Genomic DNA, 13,863 nt, shown 5'->3' with positions numbered 1-13,863 from the left:
GAGCTTGGCAGCTTGTGTTGCATCATGCAACTTTTATAACTGCTAGTAACAAATAATAACAATAAATATTAATAACCCCCACAGGCTACCTGCTTAGCCTTCAGCTAACATCAGCGTTCAGCCTGTCTGACAGTGGCTCAGCTAAGATGCTGCGTAGCGTCTTTCTTCCGTGCAAGTGCTGCCGAGTGCCGAGGACACACAGTGAACCCACCTGTGTCTCCAGCGACAGGAGGTGCCACAACTGACGCCAGCTAGGCAAGGGGGACTGTCAGCAGCTCAGGCCTCCTCGCCACCATCACCTTGCTCTTCTCCAGCGTGCCTGACCCATGTGGGCCAGCAGCGTCCGAGAAGCACGGCAAAGCTGCTTAACTGCACCGAGAGCCTCCGCACTAGCTCATTTTTCCTCCGAGGCATCAGACTGATATCACCTCTCCTACTTCTGCTGCTTTGACTCCTGTTGAGCAGTATTTATAGATAACGGCTGCCTTGCCCTAGCCTAACTGATCACAGTGTTTTGACCCAGTGCAATCGCTAGGTGAACAAGCTCACTGCCACACAGCTCCTCCGACTCACGCACGCTCTGCCCAAGCTGCGAACGGCAGAGCACAGCGGATGCAGTGCATTTCCTCAGGTACTCATCGCTATCCATTTTTTGTATTACCATGCAACCTCTGCTTACATCTCCCATGCATCCATAACAAAGGCCTCTGGACAGATGAGTTGACTACATATGGCATATCACAGATTTAAAAAAAATGACACCCGCTAGCTAATGTTTGCAACAGTATCAGTTTGTCTGGAGCCGGGTTGCGTGAAGGCTGCTGTAGTCTACAGTAGAGCACACATGAGCACTCCCCTTGCACCACTGGCAGCTCCATGCTTCCCTCGCACCACCACTACCTGCTCACATTGCAGGCCCAAGGCACATGTGAGCCCCAAGCACAGGCTGAGCCCCTTCCCAGACGAGATCCTGCCCAGACAGAGCCTTGAAGAGCTCACATCCACGGAAGAGGAGGAATTACAATCTGCTATTGACCACAGTGAGAAGCAGGACCCAAGGCGCCCCAGCTAGGCTCAGCTGCCACCCAGAGGCGCACGAATATCATGAAAAAGTTTCCGGGAGGAACACGAAGGAGAGCAGAAGCAGCACAAGACCTCACACAGCTGCTCTCTCTCCCCACAAAGCAAATACAAGAAGCATTAGAAGGGTTGTTCCTTGCCATGCTGAAGAAACACCTTGGCCAGAGGCGACCTGTGTCCAGGTAGGGTCACTAGCAGCTACTGCAAGGTCGCCCATGGCACACATCCCTGTCGATCTGGAGAGACGCTCCGGTGGCTGTGACATCAGACCCGATACTGCATCAGCTATTGCACAGCAGGATGCAGTGACCATTCCAGATCTCACCTTGCAGCCCTGTCTGGTGGAACAGGCCTTACGAAACGCAAGGGTCCGCTTGCCTGCAGGACTGCTTACACAAGCAAGGCTCTGCTATCTCAGGTCATAAAGAACAATTTTCAAAGTTGATTTTCACGTGAGGCTTTTATGGCAAATGCTGATGCCAGACCGTATTTGGCCCCATTCCCTTACACAAACTCCAGACAGCATGCTGAGGCACTCGCGAGGAACCGGAGCGACCAGGGCACGGCAAATGCACAGGGTTGCTCCCGGCGCCTGTCAGCAGCCTCTTGTCAAGAGCAAGAAACCGCAGGTAGAAAGCGGCTGCCTTGTTTCAGCAGCCGTTAAGTGCTTCGTCTTTTTGATATTCCTGGCAGACATGTCAGCGGCACTGACAGGCCTTTGGAGCATTATTCCAAACCTAATTAGTTATTTAAATAACACTGTGTATACAAACAACCTCACAGTTCAACATTAAACATCATTTAGCCTATTAATTAAATGTACTTAATAAATTTCTTCAGAAACTTCGGCATTCACAGAAAACGCTATTCTCCAGAGGGCAAGAGCATCGCTTTATTCTTCAGCGGTTTGAAGTCTGAACGAGACAGCGCTGGCTGCAGAACAGCGAGAGCGCTCTGCCGTCTCCGTCCTCTGATCCGCTGTCTCAGCCCTGCCCAGCAGCTCATTAGGAACGATCTCCGAGGTGCCCATTTTCTGCTGCTCTTAAGCCTGCTTTTGCCAGCGTCCAGCTGCCTGAGGGCTGCAGCCAACTTAAAGTGGTCCAAGTATCCGCAGCACGGGAAAGCTCCAGATCCAGGAAAGGGGGATTTTCTTCTCTGCTCGAGATAGAAGCATAGAAAAATCAGGCCATGCCTCAGAGATCAGAAGACCGAATTTATCATTTATTATTTATAAATAATTTATTCATCGGAATTTATGATAGCTTCTCTCACAGGCCTCTGTGCCTGCCTTCAACACACGACATTCTCACTCTGCAGACGGCCCCAGCTTTGGGGTGAACAAGTACACTCAGTTTCATAGCACAGCTCAGATTTGTACCAGTTTAGGACTTGCCTGCAGAAAGGAGATGCACAGAGATCTGCAGGACAAACACCTTCAAAAATGAACATTGGAGGAGCTACTTTGAGGCCTGTTCCCCGAGCAACTGTACTGCCCAACCGCTGTTTGGGTGGAAAGCCTCTCCACAACCTCAGACACATGGAACAGCTTTCCTTCTCCTCAGCTCTCCATCGTTCCAAACCTCAGCTGGAAACACCTCTCCTCCTGCCTATACCTATTACCTTCTCCTTCTCCTGCTCCTTGCTGCAATTCGCCACATACAGTATATAAAACCGAGTGGGTTTTTTTCCTCGCATGTATCTACCATTTCAAACACCCTCTATTTTCTAGGTGATGCTTTGGCTCTGACTAACCCAGGAGTCTGCCAGGGTTCAGAGTATTTTTGGTTTCTCCTCCGACGAAGAGATATTTCTCCAAGCATGAAGAGGTGCCAATGGGCTGCAGGCACTTTCTGGAGAATTTGGGCTCTAATATGAAAGAAAATGCACACGACACTGCTCAGGGCCTTAGGAACCCCAACGTCTTGATATATTTGGGCCTACAAATAGCCAAAGATTTCACTGGGATTATGCCAGTGTCTATGGGAACAGAGCCTTTCGTACTTTCCAAGTTTCCACTGTTCACTCATGGCTCTCATATCGAATCATCACCTCCTTCCCCCCTTCAGGTACTTTCTTTCCTGCTTCTAGGCCTATAAGGAGAGTTAATTAAGAGGAGGAAAAAAAAATGTGCAAAATTCAGGCTCAGAATTCTAAAAATACATGCCGCCCTGCATGCTGATGTATCATGTACACAACTCCCCCACCAGCACACACGCTTCCTCCGCGCACATCCGCACTCGCCGCACCACCTGTCCCAACACCCGCAGCCTCACGCCAGCTCTACCGCACACACACGCACAGATGTACTCGCGTACACCGTGCACGGACACGACACGCTTGCCCACCGCCTCCCGGGGCACGGCGCTGAGGATGCCACGTCTGCCACTGGAGGCTCTCCTTGGCAAGACCTTGAACTCTCCTGTAGCTCCTGTTCTCCAGAAAATCGCCCGTTTTACCGTCTCCAGCTTTCCTTCTCCCCCCTGCCGCCTCTCTCCAGACCTCTCTATTGCAGCACGGACTCAGTAAGGGCCAAGCACTACCACGAAACATTTACACACCAACTGTATTTACGTGGCAGCTACTGGGTGCTGTCCCTGTCCCCCCCCCCCCCCCCCAAAAGTTTACAGTCTCAAAGCATTCCTCTCAGGCCACTGGCCTTCTGCCACGCCCCTTCCTCTACTTGCCCCCGTGAGCATTTTTCTCAAGGCTGGTTTGGTCCAGCTTTGGTACATTTTATACTACTAAATCTAATGCCCTTTAAAAGAGCTAAACAGCATGACAGGGGAAAAAAAAAAAACCACAGAATCCATCTACCCACATGGGTGCCAGGCCCCACTTCTAAAAGCAGGCATACTCCCTACCAAGTCAGCTAGAGTACATCAGCAGAGCATTTGGCTTGAAAAAGCACTACTTTACATTTATTACTCCCCGTGCTGCCCCAGCACCACCAGCAGGTGTACGCAGATTAAATGCAAAAGCCCCAACACTGACCTCTGTCTCAACGCAAGCAAGAGAGAGGCGTCTACTAGCTCTCCCATGACACCAGTACAGCCTGCTGAGCCCCCAGGCCCAAACGCTTGCATTTCAGCCCATCCCCGCTAATACCCTTGCTGCTGGGTCTGTCCCAGCGCAGAGATTTCTTTTCTGAACTGTTGCCTCTCCTGAGCCAAGGAAACCTACTGGTTCAGCAGCGCTGCATGAGTCACCCTGCAACCAGCTCGAAAACTGCCTGTGAAAGTGGGCAAGCAAAGGACCTCTCCAAATAGCCCTATTGATCCGTGAGAAACAGTGAGCTGTGAAGTTTATGAAAAATGCATTTCCTCACTCCTCTATAGTACATGAGGCTGAGGTGACAGCTCTTATTCAAAGGCAACCCATGGGCATCAGTCACAGCAGGCACCCGAATGCAACAAAGGCAGCAAACACGGCTAACTGCGTCCTAGCTATTCAGCATTGCAAAAAAGGCGGCCGTCGTTCACGATGATTAACGTGGAATTGCAGGGTACAGGACTAATTGCACAGGGCAGCTGGCTGGATACCCAGTTCAGGACCTCCCTTTCAAGCGGGTTGTGCTCCATCATGTTTCCAATTTTGTAGCAAGATCCCAGTTAAAAAAATGGAGGGCCACAGGGACCATGAGCCAAACCCATCCAGAAGCTGCTTGATCGGCCACTTGCAGCAAAACCCACAGGAAGCCATAACAAGGAGATCTCAAACTCTCACTTGAAGTGGTTCAACAAGCTGTCTGGGGATCAGAGTCAGTTACTCCAAAGCAGGTTTGCTCAGGACTGTTGCTGGCTTTGCACGCTGTGGGAGTCTGGGCAAATCATTCATCTCTCTGGGGCTCAGTTTCCCAGGTTGCAACATAGGCACCTCATTTATCAACATGGTTATCATGGGGCTTCTTCCACTAAGGTCTGCTGCAATATTATCATGCTTAGACAAAAGGCATTATCAAATTTAACTTACTTTTTTTCCCAGTACTAGTAAGTTTTAATGTGATACCAGAGGATGCTTTTCATAACCTACTGAAAAAAACACCTCAGGCAGCTATGAGCACAAAGAGAAAACGGAGAGGCTATCAGTAGGGCCAAGATAGAACTGACTCTCACGACGATTTGCATTCTTTTACCTAGGCATCTGACTCCATACTAAAGATTGAGACATGCTGCCCAAGCACAAGGGCCTCCACGACCTGAAACAAAAGTAGGAGAACAACTAGCCAGCAGCAGACAGCATTCATTTAGCATTTTTTCCCCCTAAGGAAATTTAAAATAGCAAAGTGCTCCAAAGACTGCAAATGCAGAACTTAAACACACAGGCACAGGAAGCTAAAAGAGAACATGATTTCCCTCTCTCCTGTACTCCATCATCTGCCATCCCTACATTACAGAGATGGTTTTTTGCCATTCTGCTTGTGACATGCTTACAGACATATTGGCAGAAGTCTCTCCTTATGTGTTCATCTCTACCTAGCATCTTGATCTTAGTTGCATCTAGCAGTCTAGCATCCATTCTTAGTTGGTCCTTGGGCACTATTTTAAGCTTAATATCAGAGATGACAGGAAATTGTCTGCATGCAAAGCACCATCAATTGCAGAGAGTCCACAATTAAAAATGTATTTCTCCTCTACTCCCTTCTCAGATGGAGCTATTTTAGGTGATACTTGTAGCAACGTATGGAAAAAACAATTCAAAAAGTGATGGTGCAGTGTCCCTTTAATTACAAGGATCAGTGCATCACAGCGATAACACAGCCTATTAAGTTTCTCTTGGAAAATGTTCGAAACAATCACCCAGGCACTATTAACTACAAAATTGCTCTGGCCAAGCACACTCACTGGACACTGCATGTCCACTCGGTCAGGGGTAGGTGCAGGCCAAGCAGATGAGGAGGTTTTACAGATCCCTCTGAAGGCACAACTCTTCCATTATTAGATGGCCCTGATCACCTGCACAGGCTGTGACCTTCCTGGTGTAATCCTGCCTTTTGCCTTTTCAGCCTCCACTAAGCAGAGCTTTGATCCACCAAGTTACTCCAGGTTCAGAGGCCTTCTTTCCTTTTACTGCCTAGACATGAAGGACGAATGTGAGTTCCTGAGCATCTCTGCTTCAGACAGGCACACTTTGATGTTCCACAGAGAGCCAGTCTCTGTGACTCTTCTGGTCTCTTCAAACAAAGGTAGAACCATGCCTTGTGATCTGTGAAAAAGAACATTTTCCTTGGGGAAGAAAAGTCACACTAGCGCTCATCTCCACCTTGTCCTCACAGAACAGACGGTACTGATGCTTCAAAGAGCTTCTCGATCTTAAATCCTTATGACATGGTGACAAATTAGGGAACGTGTCTCACGAATTCCAGCAGAGATTATGAAACGACATTTTGGTGAATGCCTTACCGGCCATGAGATCCTCTGTGTGTTGTCAGAGTCGCATCAACCCCCTCACCTGTACTCGGGAGCAGCTAACCCAGGATGGCTCCACTCAAAAGGGAAGACTGAGCTGACCACATTATTACAGCCAGTTCAACTGCAAATTCAGGACATAGCCAGGTGTGCAGCATGAAGGGTCCATGGAAAGAAATCCTGCGCAGAAAATCCTGCCACCCTAGGGTATTCTAGTCAAAGCCCAAAGGAGGCTTACAAGTGAAAACTGAGGCAAGAAATTGCTTTAATGAGGCCACAAGATCCAAGCTCATGCTCCGGTGGTTCTGCTTCCGACTATTTCTAGCTCCCTGAAGTACAGGGACTGCACCCATCAGAGGGTGCTGCTTGAGAAGGGCAAGCCAGATGGCCTGTATCTAACAAACGTCCTCAACAAGAGACACCATGCAGTGGCTCGCTCCAAAAAGAAGGGTGGTGCATATCCAACCAGAGGGGACTGGGCTGGAGCTGCATCAGGCAGATAATATCTTTGACAAAAACATCCATACTGGTGAGGAAGCAACCTGGAGTTTCAGGCCAGGGGCTGGTGGAAACACCACCAGAGTCCATGAAAATGGCCAGCGATCCACCAATCCTGTGCCAGTGCAAACCCTTTAGGCAGGGAGTCTAGAAAGGATAACACTTGCACCTAAAGGAACTGATAAGGTTACAGGCTAGACCTGCACTGAGGGCTTCAGAAGCCCAGCAATTCCATTTTTAAAAAGCATCAGTATCTTGCAGAAAGCTTGGAAAGACAGATCTCCATTGGCCAAGGACTGAGAAGTTCCCCACGAGGAACAAGCAGGCAGCCACTTCTACAAACCCTTTAACAGTTATTTAAAAAGAAGGGGGCGGGGGGGAGGGGGGAGAGGCAGGAAGGAAGGGAAAAGAAAAATAAGTTTCTAACTCAAAGGAGAAGTAAACCTTCCAAGCAGTAGGATGCTCCAAGATCACAGCTCTCACCTGAGCCTACGACTGTGCTCACAGCACTTCAAATTACTGCCTATAGTGTTCAACTAGGTGAAGTCAACTCAGCTTCATCAGGTGAGCAAAGGCATGAACCCAAAAACAAGACTGAGGGAGGAGGAAAGCAGAGAGCAATCAGCAGCAACTGTTTTTCCTCTGTGATTTTCTCTTCCTAGTGACAACAGCTTTGTTTCTATCCACAGTATCTTTTGATCCAGAAAGAAAAGGCCCACTGTTTCTCCTCTTGAGCTTTGATCAACAGCAGGAGACCCAGTCACTTAGAAGCGATGCATGCTAGGCAGTGGGAAGCGGCAGCCAAAGGATACAGTGAATTTTTCTCTCCATTTCTTGGCCTTTGCTATATGCCTGCTTGCTTGTATGACCACACTGAACCCTCCTTGCCTGCTGCAAGGGCTAACAGCAGATTTTTAGGCACTTACACCCTTTAAGCTCTAATGAAAGAGGGATCTGCAACACCAACAGCTCTGTTCTGAAACATGAGAACATCCTGAAGAACTTTCTCTGCATCCTGGTGGTGCCACAGACTCCTCTCGCCATATCAGGTAGGGAGATGGGAAGTCCCTCACAAGACTGCTAGAAGGACACATTTATGCTATGGGGGCTTTTTCCATGAAGACTACAGATTTCAATTGTCCCCTCCTGCAAGCAGATTCTATCACGTGAAGAACAAAACATTCTGCAGAGCTTTTAGAACAGCTGAATAGCCAAATACAACTGTTACATGAATCAAGATTGTTTCAGTGACAGCCTCCATGCTGACTTTCAGTGCCTACAGCTGTCACACGTCAAGAAAAGTTTTGGTGAGGCCTTAATCCAGGGAACAATTGTGGATGCACCAAGATATCTCACTCCTCTAAGAACCGCACAGGGATACAGTTACTCACCTATGTAAGAGTTTGCACATCAGAGTCAGACAGTACTTTTCTCAAGCATAAAGACTCCATCATTTATGCATTAAATGTTACATTAATGCCACTTTATAATAAAAATAATAATTGTAGTGGCCTCCAGTCTCCAAATCTTTCAGTCTATACCAAAGTTAAAAAAAAAAAAAGTTTTGTTTTAAGAAAAAAAGGACCAAAGCAAACAGCACTTCCACAAAAAGTCCTGAATTGGCTTTTAGTTCCCATACAAAACAGAGCCATAGGGTGATCTACTTCCCTTGTTGTCATGTCCAGCTTCTGTTTCATAATAGCAGCGAGGCATTGCAGGCCAAGCACTTCAGGAGGACTGCTGCACTGCTCGGGTGGTTAAGCAGACCCGACCTTCAGCCTCCTGCCTCATCACAGCGCCTGAGGTGTGCCGTAACTGCCCAGAAGCGTGCTGCCTGCTGGGGCCTTGTTCTTCAGTCGTAGGGTTAGGAAAGGAAGTTCAGCCAGCCTCAGCGTATGGTCAGCTCCAAGCAGCTAAATGCTTTCGAACGGCTCTGAAGGAGCCAGCACACTCAGGTGCATCAGTCCACGTGCGTGGCTGGGAGATGCTCTCTCAAACACATTTCCAGAACAGATAAACGCTCCTTTTAATCAAGCAGTCAGTCCTGTTTAAGTGGAGATTTACTGAGGTTTTTTGTTGTTGTTGTTTTGGGTTTTTTTTCCCCCTCTCTTGGAAGCAACAATAGATGGACAGAAAGAAAGAGAAGAAATTAATGAACATAGTAATTATTCCCAAAGTTGCAAATAGGAGTGATTCTTCACCCTGAGACAAGTCTGGAAAACAAGATTAAAATGCTTAGGGGACATATTCTTGAAACCGCAGGTAATAGAACAGATAAAACATATTTACAGTATCTCACAGGGGACATGTACTTTTTAGGTAACAGCTATAACTCTGCTGTGAAAAATAATATTCTTCCATTCTTCACTGCAGAGTTAAAAGGATGCCCTAAAAAAACCAACAGAACAAAGTGTCTTTAATGGCAATTGGGTCTAGTTCCAGAAACACAGGCTGCCTGCACACCAAAGCGCAACAAGGAACAGAGGCAGCATCTGCAGGAACACCCAGCACACAAGCAACATCAATAACCTATGCAAATAGTACAATTTAACAAACAGCAAAAGGAGGGCTGGAACGGGAGGTGGGCTGAAACAACGCTCCTTCTGCTGAGGGTTTCTAAGAGGAGGACAGCAGCCTTGACTTCCCCAACCTCCCTGGCGCCCGCAAAGCCAAGGCTGCCAGCTAACAGACTGTGCCTGAAGTACCCACCAGCAGAAACAATTTGTCATATGTCAGATCAAATAAACTCTTATGAGACCACTGTACTCCCTGAAGCAGACGGCTGCCGAACTCCAAAGAAAAAATCCAAGAAACCTAGCCGGCCGGTGTTAAACCCAAGTGCTTAACAAAGACCAGAACACTTTTCATTTTTAAAACACATCAGTATGACACAATCTGTTCCCATGCAGCACCTTCCATGCAAGGCAGCCATCAACAATATCCATTATTGGGAAGAACATGGGGTTTAAATTACCACTCTGGGCTGAAACTCCACGTAGTCCAGAAACTTCATATTCTTTATCTAGCGACATAGCATCCCACTCATCCCAGGGAGGCATTAAGAGAGCTAATGTTTGCAAAAGAGCTTTGAAGATGTAAAGTGGTGCCTAGCTGCAATGGATTGTCATCCCTTCACTGTATCTTTTCTTCAGCTTGGCTCCTTTTAACTTAAGGAGCAAAATCTGAAAGAATCGTAGACCCTGTCCCCTGAGCACTGCTGGGGCAGAACTACCTTATGGGATATTTAGATCATAAGCTCTTCGCAGGAGGGCCATCTTTGTGTTGTATGTTTGTATACAGGTTATCACCACAGGGGCTCAATCCTTCACCAGGGTCTTGGGGCACTGGCACCAAACAGCTCCTGGCAAACACAAGCTACACCACTCCATCTGAGCAAGTGCTCCTCCTGTCCCAGACGGCCTTGCGTTCTCCCTCACTTCACCATACCTCCTCCACCCTCCTCACTCACCCCGATTTTGTTGCCAGTCAGCATCTGTTTTCCTTCCTCCTGTCTTTCCACGCTCTCTCCGTGCCCATGGCACAGGGTCTAGCAAGCTACACCAACACCCTGATGAGGTGGTGGCAGCACATTCCCTGCTGAGATGCTGAACACAAATTCCAGCGTGGCATTAGAGACAGGTTTCTGCCAGAAGTGCTGAACAGCACAGCAATCACAAAGCCAAAATCTGGACCTGAAACCTTTTCTGGCGCTTTGTGTAAAAGCAGGGATTTCAGCTCCACTTTACTGGCCAAAAGTTAACTTGGAAAGTGCAATCCTGCCTACCTGACCACTCAGAGAGCGTCAACATCATCTGTACTAGAACCCTTTTTTGGTTCATTCCTGAGCATTATCAGAGCTTCCCATGCCCAGTTCTCCTGTGATTTCAGTACTTGTGTTGAAGCCCCTTGCAAGTCCCCTGCTTCCTGCAGGGTCCCACAAGATTCTCAGCAAATTCCTGCTACAACGTCACATGTCCATTTTGGAACCAGCTTCAGGAAGCAGCAGCAGCACTGCCACAAACAACCCTAGGACCGAAATCTAACCCGTTCCAGAAAGCTGCCAGCAGCACCTAGGTTTAAAGTGGAGGGGAGAGCCTCGTCCATTAAAGCACAGGCGTTGGACTCCCAAGCGCTGGCTCTGCCACTGGGCAAGTTGCTTCATCTCTTTGCTACCACACTGGGTGGGAAAATGAGCCCCTAAACAGGCTCTGAGTATATCTGCATAATTTAATCATGCTGGCCACCACTGATCTTCGGTAAACACCTTCTCCACCAAGATAGGTCAAATGTATTTTCCACTGCCAGCCCTCAGAGGAAAGCCTATGTTTCACATAGCAAAGGAGGTGCATCTCTTTCATGTTTGATTTTTTGAAGCATAAGAAATTCTGAAGATCCAGGAAGACTGTATCAGCTAGGTCTCCTTCATTCACATCCTGACCCCTCCTGAGGGCCCTCTACGCCCCCAAGATGTTTGAAGGGTAAGACTCCTCTTCACAGGAATAACGTTGAGACTTCCCAAGTGAACTGCATTTGTGCAGGCACCTGCCAATTCCACTCTTCCCTACTACTATTTGCCTGCACTTCCCTGGATCCTGCGTGGAGTATCTTTAAAGACTGTCATCCCACTTGCTACATTCCAGTCGTAGGTACTGAAGAAGCAAAGTGAGAGGTTGCCATTCCCAATCCAGCTGCTTCATCCTTGAGTTCACCCAGAACCCGGCACAGTGCTTGCCACAAGTCTTTCAGTCATTTCCACACCATCTCTAACTCAGCTCTCCCAGCTGCCCCTTTTAGCTTTTTTAAACAAGGTTTGTCATTCTTGCTTCATTCCCCTTTTTGATTGAATACAGCCATCATGGGTATTTTAACCTTCCCAGCTTCTGCGGGAAGCCCCTAGCCTCTGTTGATACCATGCTGGCAAAAGTTTACTGCTACCTAGAAGTGCACAGAGCTGAAAATCCTTTCAAAACTTCAGCCAAATTTCTCAGGCCTTCAGGACCAACCTGTGCTTCCAGACCTTGGCTACTGCAGCTACCTCAGAAGCCAGCAGAGACCAAACACTCACCTGCTCAGACACTGTTCAGCACTTACTGGTCATCACAGAAGGCACATCCCCCAGCCAAGGACTCATCCATCAGCTCCAGATGCTCCAGTAGTCAGACTCCTTCAACTGATACTAGCTGCATGAGACCAGTAGTAGCCCCCAAAACCTGTCCTTCTGTAGATGATGAATAATGGCCCCAGAAAAATTTGTCTACAAAAGACCTGAGGTTCTTGGATGCTTGGAGGCTTTACAAACCTACAAAGGGTTAGATTATTTCAAAGTCACTGTGAATCGCAAAAAGATAAGAGATCTAAAGGAAGGCTGAGAGAAGCAGGAAACACTGCCTCAAGTCACCAAAAAGGAACTGCCTGCCCCCAACCCCATCACAGCCTTGAATGACACTACATAAAAACAAGAAGTGAGAAAAAGAAAGAAACCCTCCAGGAAAGAACAAGAGGGAAGGCACAAGGCATTCCCCTTGGTATTGGCAACACCTGCACAAACCTCAGCAGCACTTTTTTTTTTTTTCTTCCAGAATTCATTTAAAGAGCAAGTGATGCCTCATGACAAGTTATATTTAGACACAGTTGTGTGTTGTTTCTCTCCCAGCCACAGGGACTGGCATCAAGCACAGGACGCCATCTCACCATCCTTACTCGGACAGGGTTGCTGTTTCCTATCTTGGCCAGTACACAAAACACGATCAGCAGGTACATGTACCAGGAGAAATGTGAAGTGCTCATGGTAAAACACATAGTGTTACCATAACACAGAAAGTGTTAGATCACGTCCTCATGGAGGAGGAGGTAACAGACACATCTCTACCATTTACAATGATCCCTTAAAAGCATTTACAGCCATAAAAACACAAGCCAAAAGCCAAGTTCCCACAGATCTTTCTCAGACCTTACACAATCTGATTTCCACCAAAACTGTGACCCACTCTAGGTCAGCCAGCCCAGAGTCAGCGCCACAGGAGGATATGGTACGAATACCACTCACATCCAACCATTGTGCTTTTCCAGCCTGGAGAGCCAGGGATCCATTTGCAGCCAGCTTAAGTAGGCAAAGCTTTGGGCATAAACCCAGAGTGAGGGTCAAACTCACATCTCTGAACAGAGGACAGAAGCCTCTACCCACTGTTTACCACTTCCTTGTGAGGCTTCAGAAGTCTTTTAAAGCTGCTAACAAATTTATTACCCAATTTATTTTTAATTTTTTTTCAGATCTCTGATTTATATGTATTTCAAAGAGAAATCAAATAGTCCCAGAACTGAAGAACTCCAGGGCATCCACACTGATTTCCTCAACAAATTCTGATTATGCTTTTGAACAACGGAGAATTCTCCAAACTGCGAGAGAACAAAAACAACGCTAGCTACTGGAAAACGAACTTCAACTCAAAGATAGCACCAGACACCAATCTTTCTCTGCTCTGCAAACACCCAAACAAAGAAACTCATTTCCAACATCCAGCAAAGAACTTCTTTAGCCTCATAAAACTTAGCCCCATAAAAATCCCACCTTTAGGAGTATCATTATGATTTCCAGCAACCTCCTGCTGATGTAGAACAAACTTTTCAAGCATCTCTGTATAGGCTTTGTACTTGTCTACCCCAAGCTTGTTGGAAGAAGAGGGAAGATAATGGCCACTAGTTTATTCCCAATTTGGGTGCAATAACACTGGATACAACAATATTACTTTTACTGCCCTGCAATCTACCTACATGAGGGATGGCATACACCAAATCAAGCCACCAGAGACAGGTATTTCCAACCACGCGGCCTTCCCTCTGAAGAAGTGAGCAGGGTACCTCATATCCAGTTCTTCAGTTT

General features: G+C 47.4%; 1 protein-coding gene across 3 annotated transcripts in view; it reads right to left on the bottom strand.

Moving 5' to 3' along the window:
- Window positions 1-13,863, bottom strand: part of SIL1 (SIL1 nucleotide exchange factor) — a 112,302-nt gene that overhangs the window by 88,502 nt on the left and 9,937 nt on the right. The window contains exon 1 of one of the 3 annotated variants that reach the window (XM_026097744.2): window positions 8,375-8,546. The exons of the other annotated variants lie outside the window; for them this stretch is intronic. Within the exon in view, the coding sequence (XP_025953529.2) occupies window positions 8,375-8,394 (20 nt within the window). The 5' untranslated portion in view covers window positions 8,395-8,546. Of the gene's footprint in view, window positions 1-8,374; window positions 8,547-13,863 lie in introns of those variants that run through there. 3 annotated transcript variants of the gene reach the window in all.

This window comes from Dromaius novaehollandiae, chromosome 15 (genome assembly GCF_036370855.1).
Source record: "Dromaius novaehollandiae isolate bDroNov1 chromosome 15, bDroNov1.hap1, whole genome shotgun sequence".
Taxonomy (NCBI): domain Eukaryota; kingdom Metazoa; phylum Chordata; class Aves; order Casuariiformes; family Dromaiidae; genus Dromaius; species Dromaius novaehollandiae.
Note: the sequence above shows the minus strand (reverse complement) of the source record. Positions and strands in the feature narration are given on the sequence as shown.